The following is an 11,252-nucleotide window of genomic DNA, read 5'->3' as shown; positions in this document are numbered from 1 at the left end:
CGTGGTGTTGTTGTTGTTATGTGTTGTCGAGTCGGACCCGACTCATAGAGACCCCTCCTTGGGTTTCCGAGGTAGTATCACTTCAGAAATAGATTGCCCCATCTTCCTTCCGAGGAGTGGCTAGTGGGTTTGAACCACCAGCTTTCTGGTTAGCAGTCAAGTTCCTTAGGCACTACGCTACCATGTAGCTTTTAAAAATAATAAAAGCTACACCAACTGATTTTCATAGATTTCCATGAAATACTGTTGAATGAGCAAGGTATATTAAAGTATGTATAATAAAATTCCATTTTTAGAAAACAGTGAAGAACAAAAGATTCCAAAATTCTATCTATATGTCTGTGTGAAGTGTGTGTGAACCAGAAAAAAAAATACACACACACACACACACACACATACATATATGGCTGAGAGCTCTGGTAGTGTAGTGCCTAAGGCATTTGATGGCTCACCAAAAGGCTGGTGGTTCAAACCCACCAGCCACTCCTTGGAAGGAAGACTGGGCAATCTACTTCCATAGAGATACCGCCTCGGAAACCCAGGGAAGAGTCACTATGAGTGGGAATCAACTGGATGGCAGTTGAGTCTGTGGGTTTTTTTTTTTTGGGGGGGGGAGGATATATGATTATATAACCATAGAGAAAAATATGGAAAGATGCATACTGGTTTGGTAATAATATGCTGTGATGAGTGGGAAAAGGCAGAGCAAGGAGACAAAAAACAACTAACAAAATAGGGGGAAAAAACAAAAAAAGATAAATTCAGTTTCTGTTAATGGTGGTAGAATAATTTGGAAAAGGACAGTGGTAATGATTGTACAACATAATGAATATAATCAATGTCACTGAATTATACATATAAAAATTGTTTAATTGCCAAATGTTTTGTTATATATATTTATCACAAAAAATAAACTCAGCAATCATATTTATACGTTTAAGTATGTATACAAATGTATAAATAAATTCAGAAAGGCTACAGTAAGAAATCTAAATATATAGTATGATCTCTGCTTATGAAAAAAAGGAAATAGTCAAAATTATCTCTTCAAGTTGGATTATAAGCAATGTTTATTTTCTCCTTTATGTGCCTCTGTATTTCCTAAAATGGGAACTGTAACTTTCATAATAATGAAATAAAATCAATAAATGTTACTTTAAAAACATTACACTGAATCATTGAGCTCATTTTGGAAAATCAAGGGAGGGAAACAAGGTTAAATACCCCTTCCCCTTAGGAGCTGTCCAAGTAAGAAATAGATGAAATCAGGATCCATTACCCCTCACCCAGCAGAAAGTTACTCACCTAAGGCAAGAGACTAAGTGGCTATTTGAAGCAGCAAATGGGGTATTTTTCCCTCTACCTAACACTTTAATGACTTAAGTAAATCAGAAAGCCATTTTCACCACTCTCAATTATCCAAGGATCTGCTGGGCTCTTTACTTCCTGTTCTCTCCCTCTGGCTAGCCGCCATTTCACTGCTCATGAACAGCTCCAAAATGGGGCCCAGGGAAAGGGGAAAAGAGATGACATTAATTCATTCAACTTAGCTTCTCATTAACAACACTAAGAAAAGTTTTGATAAGTGAGATGGTCACAACTCAACAGTTAAAATGAAAGTTCTGGGATTCTTGAAAATTTCATTTAAGCAAACCTGCCTTCTGATAAACATGATTTGCCTGCAAAATACTTTGACAAATTCGATGCTTGCTATTTTTAAGAAAAATCGCCCTGGTGGCACAAATGATTAAGTGCTCGGCTGCTAACCAAAAGGCTGGTGATTTGAAGCCACCCAGCAGCTCCAAGTGATCTGCTTCTGTAAAGATAATGGCCTTGAAAATCCTATGAGGCAGTTCTCTCTGTAACACACGTGGTTGGTCATGATGACTTAGAATCGACTCAATGGCACCTAACAATAACAACATTTTTAAGGAAGTTAAGGCTTGTAATAAGGTGTATCTTCCTATCCCCGCTTCGATTTGCACTTTCCAAACTAAAACAAAAAAATAACGTCCTTCAAAGTGAAGAACCAAATCCTTAGTGTCACAATAGGATCGCAATTGAAAGATTCTTGAGAGGAGAGGAGTTGTCTGGCTTCCAGCATATTCTCAAGCAAAACTTTAGGAGGGCAGCAACCTTCTGAGGATTTGCTTAAAAGGTATGTTATGTGATAACAAAAAAAACAGATCTCCAAATATAATATTTCCCCATTTCACTGGTCCTCATTGACTTTTGTCCTTTGGGAAAACCCAGAGTAATAGTGGCTCAAGCCCAGGGCATTCACAGCAATGTACACATCATCATTTATTATCAGTTTGAATAGCAATGACAACAGAGCAAAAAATAATTTTCCCTTACTTGAAAACAACGATAGCTCCTCGACATGGAGGGCAGGCCAGGAGAAATATCTGCAATTGAAAAAGAAGTATGGTTATCAAGAGAAATGCTGGACACAGTGAGTCCATGTTACTTTAATATTCAAGGAAAAAATTTTTTTAAATAATGAAAACTCTTAACACAAAAAAAGTAATATAAAAGATTATAAAGGTAAGCTGGTGGTTTTCCAGAGTGTATGTTTGTGTTTGCATATGCACATGTATGTATGTGTATACACACACACACACACACACAATACAAAGAGAGAGAGCATGGGGATGGAAATGTGTTTTGTGGGTAGGAAATGGGCACGTTTTCCTTAAGCCAAGTTTCAAACATTTTTCATAGTCCCTCTTAGGGCTGAATTATGTCCCCCCAAAATATATATTATAAATGTTTACCTCTAGGCCTGTGGTTAAAATCCCATTTGTGAATGGGTTCTCTTTGTTATGTTAGTAAGACAAGATTAGCACAGGGTGTATCTTGAGCAAATCATCTCTTTTGAGATATATAAGAGATTAAACAAGGGAGCAGAACAGAAATGCGGGAAGAGAGAGGCCAAGCCATGTGAAGATTGCCCAGGAGCAGAAGCTCAAAAGAGACATGGTGGTCCTTCCAGAGCCAAAAGAGAAAACCTGGGTAATCTACTTCCTTAGTGATGTTGTTGCTGTTGCTGTTGTTATATGCTGTCAAGTAGGAAACCCAAGGAGGGGTCTCTATGAGTTGGGTCCGACTTGATGGAACTTAACAACAACAGAACCAGCACCCTCAATTAAGACTTCTAGCCTCCTAAACTGTGAGAAAATAAATTTGTTTGTTAAAGCCACCCACCTATGGTATTTGTGTTACAGCAGCACTAGAGAACTTAAGACGGGCCCTTTCAGCCTTTGTAACAAGAATCAATTTGACTTGATTTTTCAACTCTTCAATATGACACAAGTAGCCAATCTTAGAAGCTTTCAGCCCAGGGCAAATGAAAATAGATTCTGAGCATGGGACATTACACAAACGCCATCTGGTCTGCTTCCCAAAGCGGAAGGTGGGTTTATCAATACCCAGTATTGCCAGATGTAGCAAATAAAAATAATAGGACATGCAGTTAAATTGGATTTCAGATAATGGATAATATTTTAGCATATTTATGTCCTACACATTGCATGGAACTTATTATACTAAAAGAAAATTCATTGTTTCTCTGAAATGCAAATTTAACTGGGCATCCTGTTTTTATCTCTCAACTCTATTAATACTGCCACCCAAAGCTCCAAATCTCTCTTTGATTGGTTTGTTTCTGAGCATGCCTGAGTGATTTTTGCTCTTCTGTTCTTCCAAGGCAAACCAAACCAGAAGAATGTCACCCTTCTAAGAGACAAGTCAATTCCGTGCTACTTTGATGTGACCTAAGTCGGACTGCACAGAGTTTAAAAACTTGCAGCTGTGGCAATTTGACCTTCATCCACACAGCAGTTTTCAAATGTTAGGAGGCAAAAAGAAACCCCTGCTGGACTTGTTAAACATACAAATTCCTGGGCTCTCTGATTCAGAATCAGATTCAAAAAGTCTGGGACCCAAGGCCCAGGAATCTGTATGTTCAACAAATGCCCCCAGAGATTCAGTCACAGGCAGGCTGATAAAAATGAATGTTTGAACTACTACAGGGGTCAAAGACACTGGGAAGGACTGTTGTTAGTTGCCCTCGAGTTAATTCTGACTCATGGAGACCCCATGTGTGCAGAGTAGAACTGCTCCATAGGGCTTTCAAGTCTATGACCTTTCGGAGGCAGACGGACAGGTCTCTCCTCTAAAGCATCTCTGGATGAGTTGGAATTACCAACCCTTCGGTTAGTAGTCAACTGCTTAATAAACTAATGGAACTCATGTTTGCAGACTCCCACCAATTACAGTGACTTAATGGTGTTGTTTAGAAAGCATGCATGTGTTTCACTATCTTGTTGAGAAATCTCGTTAACATATATTATCTGCATTATAGACTGTTGACTTTGTCATGTATATGTTATCTCAGTTTATATTTTTAAGGAAAACATCTATAAGGAAAGGCACCTGCTTGAATTCCTGCCAAGAGGAAGAGAAAGGAGAAGGGAAGAGAGAAGAGGGCTTGAAAGGAATATGGCCAGAAATCAGTCTATCACCTGCACAATACCTCATCAAAGAACCCCTCCCAGGAAAATATCCATCGAGAACATGACTTTTCTCCCTGTGGATCAGTTTGATTAAAAGCATAAAAGCAGTGACAATTACAAGTCTCCAGTCCTTTACTGGCAATCCCCAAATCCAAAAAGCTCTGAAAATGGAATTTTCTTTTTTCAAAGCCAATTTGGTAGCAAAACCTGATTTGAACTGATATGATGCTATTAACAAACTTGATTTATTCCATTTACAGTGAATATATTTTCCATAAAAATAATAATGTATTTGATTATGGGGTGCTGCCCCAGACTCTACTGGGAATAAATGTAAAATACACTAGATATACTATATTACCTTTCTAAAATAAAAAAAGTATTGATTTCTGAAATACATCTGCCCCTAATCATTATGGATAAGGATTGCAGACTTGGAATTTCAATCATTCAAACATGAACATACCCCTACTCCCCACCCCACCCCCTCAGGAGCAGTCCAAGTAAGAAATAAACAAAGCTGTTATTCTTTACCACTGACCCCAGCAGTAAAGTTACTCACCTTAGGAAAGGGACCAAGGTGGAGGATGAACAACATAGTTACCCAGCATCAGGCCCACAAAAGGCTACGCTCAGTAGCTACAGTACACAGAGAATAGGCAGGGCCCCCCAATGGCCCTGGAAAAGTCAATCTCTCTAATAGGCCAGTAGCCTTCCTAAGTTTCTAGACACCTCCAACATGCTAAGCAGAGAAGCAAAAATACAATACAGTTGTATTGCCCCACAGTTAACTCTTGCTTTCCTATACTCACAGCCAAGAGAAGATGTGTCAATTCTTGAGGGTAGATTTCCCTATAACTCATCCATTTGGCTGGTTCTGATCCACAGAAGACCTAAGCCAGAAGGCCAGGAATCTATTAAATGGAGCAAACCTCCAGTCCCCGTCTAGCAGAATGGCTTGTCATATTATCATCCATTCAGTCATGGATCAAACTTCTTTTGAGGCTTGATACTAAATGGAGTTTCTAATAGCTCCTTTCATGCGGTCAAGTCATCCTAGCCAATACTTTGGCCTTTTTTATCTTTCCTGTTTATTTCCATCACCAGGATAGATGGTATCTTTTTCAAGAAATCTTCAAATCAGGTATTTGTAGACATGTCAAACCAGCAGATTTGAAAAGGCACTCCAAATTCATCATATTCTATTTCCAGCAAACTCATGGCCTCCTTCAGCAACTTTAAAGATTTACGACACTGAACCTCTCTGCTCTGTCATGCTTGTGCCACATCCATGAGGATCATTAACCAAAGGAGTCACATGAAAATTACATTTTAATTTTCCCAGGTCCAGCCCTCTGGGTCCAGGTCTCCTGGCTCCACCACCTATGATGGCACACAGCTATTTGGGGATTTCTAAGGACAAATGCTCATCACCATTCTCCACCATAAAGAAGATTAATTCTCTGAGTTGCCCAATGGCTGTCATATAGCTCTATTCACTGATGCTCTTATCTCCAGGCCCTCATCATCTCTTTCTAGACCACTACAATAGTCTTCTCTGGTTTCCTGGCCTCCAAGCACATTGTTGCAAGAGGGATCTATTTAAAATGCCACTTAAATCCTTCAATGGCTTGCTAGCACCTGCAGAAAAAGTTTAAGTTCCTTGGCATGGCAGACAAGGACAACTCTGCTCTGGATCCTGCCTACCACTCCAGCATGGTATCCTGGACATACTTCATGGCAAGAAATAGGCTTCTACACCCTCATTTTCCAATAGCTTCATTTTATTCAATGATGTGGATATGCAATAATTTACTCAAGCAACCCCCTCCTGTTATACATGTAAATTGTGTCTAAATTTCCAAATCCTTTTCTATTTTCTCAGTTTATATTTGTAGAAGAATTTCTGGGTGAAAGGGAATATACATTTAAGGATTTTGATCCATAAATCTAAATGCTAAAATGCCCTCTAGAAAAGTTATTTGAATACAAAAGCACTACTGAATACAGAAAAGCCATTTATATCCCCATCAGCAACAAATGAGAAAATGTTTTTTCTGTTAAAACTTGACCAATTATCATTTGGTAACTAGGATTTGGTTAAAAAGCAACACATACATACAACTTATTATTTGAATTTGTATGCCCCAGATAACCAAAAAAATGTTAAACTATTTTCTAATATGTTTATTGGTTAGCTGTATTGCTTCTTTTATGGGCCTTGCCTATTTTTTAACTGGTGTCATTTTTCTCATTGAGCTTTAAGAGCTATTTACATGTTAATGATACTTAATACACCACACATCTTTCAGTCTGTCATATTGTGATGGCTTGCATGTTGGTATGATGCTAGAAGCTATGCTACTTGTGTCTCAAAGACCAACAGGGTCATCTAAGGTGGACAGACTAAGCAGAGCTTCCAGACTAAGACCAGGAAGAAAGGTCTGGCAATCTACTTATAAAAATTACTCAATAGATTAAAACAGAATATTGGCCAATAGAGTGCCAGAAGATGCTCATCGTAGGTTAGAAAGCACTCAAAATACACAGTGGCTACAACAATGGACTTGAACACACCAACTATCATGAAGATGGTCCAGGACCAGGCAACATTTCAGGTCACTATGGATGGGGTTGACGGCACATAACAATAACAACAACAACAACAATGGATGGGGTTACCGTGAGTGGGAGCTGACTCAATGCCAACTAACAACAGTAACATTTGATATATATTGCAAATATTTTTGCCAGTTTCTCATTGTATCAGTTCTGTTTGTAGTGATTTGATGTATAAAAGTTTCTTTATTTTTATGTAATCAGATATATCTGTCATTCCCTTTGTGGCTTTTGCCTTTAATATCATGCTTGGAAAATCTTTTACAACCCTGGGATTATAGATTCCCCTGTTGTTTCCCAATATTTTCATAAGCTTTTTTTTTTTTTTTAATTAAAATCTCCAACATCAAGGAACTCTGCAGTTGCTATTCGCTATTCCAGAATGGCTTTCCTACTTTTCCTCCCGTATCTTACTCAAATTTAACCTTCAAGTACAAAAATTAAGAATCAATTTCTCCAAAAAGTCTTCCCTACATTTTGTAGTTAAATGCTCATCTTCTGTTCTGCCATCAGTTCCTTTTTCATCTCTCTCTTAGAACTTGCCATTTTTGTCAGTATGCTGTTATGGCCATGGAGTCAGACCCAACTCATAGCAACCCCTCCTTGGGTGTCCAAGGCAGTATCACTACGGAAGTAGACTGCCCAACCTTCTTTTCAAGGAGTGGCTGGTGGGTTTGAACCGCCAGTCTCTTTGTCAGTATAGGGAGGTTATAAAGAGGCTTACCTCAAGAATTTAGATAAAAAGGAAATAAGAATGCTTCCTTGAAGTTGAACTTTAAAATCAACATACAACAGATGAAAAAGGCTGCAAGGTCATCTTACAGACAGAAGGGCTCCAAGATTTCAAAGATGAGGTTGTAACCTGCAGGAAGTATACCTAAAGAATATGGGTTGGTCAGCCACTGAGATACAGAAAAAGAAGAGTTGCAAAGGCATATTTGACAGTGCTCATATCCAATCTCCAGCAGACAGAGGACTCTGTTCATAAGTATCAAGTTTTCTGGACCCACTGACAAATCTACCCCTATTAAAGGGATGGAAGCAGGGCAGGTTGTTGTTGTTGTTGTTGTTATGTGCCGTCGAGTCGGCCCCGACTCATAGCTACCCCTCCTTGGGTTTCCGAGGCAGTATCACTACGGAAGTAGGATTGCCCAACCTTCCTTCAGAGGAGTGGCTGGTTGTATTGCTAAGTACAAGCTTTAGAATGAAGACAGACTTCAGTCCACACATTGGCTCTGCCACTCACCAGGAATGTAACCTTGGGCAAGAGATTAGAGGACTTGTCATCTCTAAAATAAGGATAAAAATCATAACTGTGCTATGTCTCATAAGGTTTTTGAGTGGCTCAAATGAGATAAAGAAAAGTACTTGGCACAAGGCCTAGCACATAACTAGCACAATACATAGTAGCTATAATTATTGATTGCAATAGAAAAATCTAGCTCTACTATGAGCTACATCAGCAACAGTTCCTATTAAACTTTTAATTCATCTAAAACTACTTGTTGTAATTCCATGCTTGCATGCATTATTTGCCTTCTCTTACCAGCTACCAACAGGGAGAGAATGATTAACCACTCTGCATTCAGTTTCCTCAACTGTCAAATGGGGATTATAGTACTATCTCATAGGGTACACGGGTGGATTAAATGCACAAAGTGCTTAATTCAGTGTCTGGCACATTGTAAGCAATAAAATAAATAGGAGCTATTGATAGCATCATACCTTACTGAATGACCTTTCTCTTCCCCCTCTCACTGCAAATTCCAACCAAGCCCATAGCCAGTTCTATTTCCTCCACAAAATCTTTTCCAATAACTCTAGACAACATCTCTCTTTTATCCAATGGCCTATAAAACTCATTAAGTACCTGAATTTTATTTAATTTGAGGCAATAAATTCCTATTGTCACACAGCGTTATAGTAGAACAAGAGCTAGGATATGATTATAAATATTTCCCTACTCACAAATCTTAAATTGGTATTGGTGAGCCATTGACCAAAGTCCAAAATCCTTTGCAAAACAATCAAGGCATTCAACAATGTTGCTCCAGATTGCCTTGCTAGTTTTATCTTCTACCATGCCTCAGGTTTTTACCCTGAATCTCACTTTCTATATTTCTTAAATGGAAATAATAATAGTGCTTACCTCCAATATCATAACCTCAGCTGTTGTTCCTTAAAGATAGCAAACCTTTTCTGGACACTTTCAGATGTCATACAGGTACCTCAGCCCTATGATGAGTAACTCTGAACTTGTCATCTTTTCTCCTTAACCACAACCCCCTCTACTGCTCCCTCAAAAAAATGGAAGTGAAGGGACAGCTCTTAAAGCAGAATTCAAACTAGTAAAGGTGGAAGGAATGAGGAAAACAGAAAATCACCATTAGGCAAACACTACATCAAATGCTGCCGGCAAGAACCAGTGCTAGATACTAGTAATAGTAATGGAACTATGATGACAAACAGGACATCTGTATTTAAGATACTTAGTAATTATCAAAGGAGCTCTGGTAGCATAGTGAATAAGGCATTTGGCTGCTACCCAGAAGGTCAGCAGTTCAAAACTCATCAGTCATTCTGCACAGGGAAGATGGGGCGACCTACTTCCGTAAATATTTACAGCCTGAGAAACCCAATGGCTGTCACCATGAGTCGGAATCAACTTGATGGCAGCGAGTTTGGTTTTCGGTTTTTAGTAATTACCAAGGGAAAAACAGTTATCTCCACAGTCAAGAACCCTGGCAGACACCTTAATTAAGTGATCAAGGTTAACATATCAACATCATGTATCTCCTGATAAGAAGCACCAAGAAGGGCGCAACATCATTTCTATGGTAATCTTACCAAAAAAATGCAATAATCTTGATGTAATCACTAGGAAACACGAGGGACATTCTATACAGTAACTGGATGGTACTTTCAAAAATGTTAAAGTCATGAAAGACAAACACAAAGAGCTGACATACACTAGAGAAAACTAATGAGACATGACAACTAAACACAACATGGGATCTTGAATACATCCTGGAACAGAAAGGACATTATCCAAACTAAGTCTACAGTTTAGTTAATAATAGTCTACCAATGTTAGTTTCTTCATCTTGATCACTGTACCATGGTTCTGTAAGATTTTAACATTAGAAGAAGGTAAGGAAAGAATGTAGAGGAGCTGCCTGTAATATCACTGCCAACTCCTCTACATGTTTATGTTGTTGTTGTTGTTGTTAGGTGCCGTTGAGTCATCTCCAACTCATAGTGACCCTATGCACAGCAGAATGAAACATTGACCAGTCCCATGCCAGCCCCATAATCCTTGCTATACTTGAGCCCATCGCCTCAGCCACTATGCCAATCTACCTCCTTGAGGGCCTTCCTCTCTTTTGTCGACCCTCCACCTTACCAAGCATGACATCCTTCTCCAGGGAATGGTCCCTTCTGACAATATGACCAACATAGGTGAGACAAAGTCTGGCCATTCTCACCTCCAAGGAGCATTCTGGCTGCACTTCCTCCAGGACAGACCTGTTAGTTCTTTTAGCGGTCCACAGTACTTTCAGCATTCTTCGCCAGCACCACAACTCAAAAGCATCAACTCTTCTTCACTCTTCCTCATTCATCATCAAGCTCGCACATGCATATGAGGTGACTAGAAATAAATGGCTTGGGTCAAACGCACCTTGTCCTCAAGGAGACATCTTTGCTCTTCAGCACTTGAAAAAGGTCCTTTGCAGCCAATCTGCCCAGTGTTATACATTGTCTGATGTCCTGACTACTGCTTCCATTGGTGTTGATTGTAGGACCAATCAATGTGAAGTCTTTGACAACTTCAATCTTTTCTCCATTTAGTGTGATGCTGCTTATAGGTCCAGTTGTGAGGATTTTGTTTTCTTTATATTGAGATGTAATCCATACTGCAGACCGTAGTCTTCAATCTTCATCAGCATAAAGATTGAACTACTATGGAGAAAGGATACAACCCTGATGCACTCCCTTCTTGATTTTAAACCATGCAGTGGCCCCTTGTTCTGTTCGAACTACAGCCTCCTGGTCTATGTACAGGTTCCTCATGAGTACAATCAAGTGTTCTTGAATTCCCATTCTTCTCAATATTAC

At 39.1% G+C, this 11,252-nt stretch overlaps 1 protein-coding gene across 1 annotated transcript in view; it reads right to left on the bottom strand.

Moving 5' to 3' along the window:
- The window catches only part of TMEM164 (transmembrane protein 164), a 331,590-nt gene that overhangs the window by 188,211 nt on the left and 132,127 nt on the right, over positions 1-11,252 (bottom strand). Inside the window, exon 2 of the mRNA XM_007952591.1 lies at positions 2,359-2,408. Within this exon, the coding sequence (XP_007950782.1) occupies positions 2,359-2,408 (50 nt within the window). The remainder of the gene's footprint in view (positions 1-2,358; positions 2,409-11,252) is intronic.

This window comes from Orycteropus afer, unplaced genomic scaffold, assembly GCF_000298275.1.
Source record: "Orycteropus afer afer isolate SDZICR_OR568_19922 unplaced genomic scaffold, OryAfe1.0 scaffold00352, whole genome shotgun sequence".
Classification (NCBI taxonomy): domain Eukaryota; kingdom Metazoa; phylum Chordata; class Mammalia; order Tubulidentata; family Orycteropodidae; genus Orycteropus; species Orycteropus afer.
This window is presented reverse-complemented; position numbering and strand designations above follow the sequence as displayed.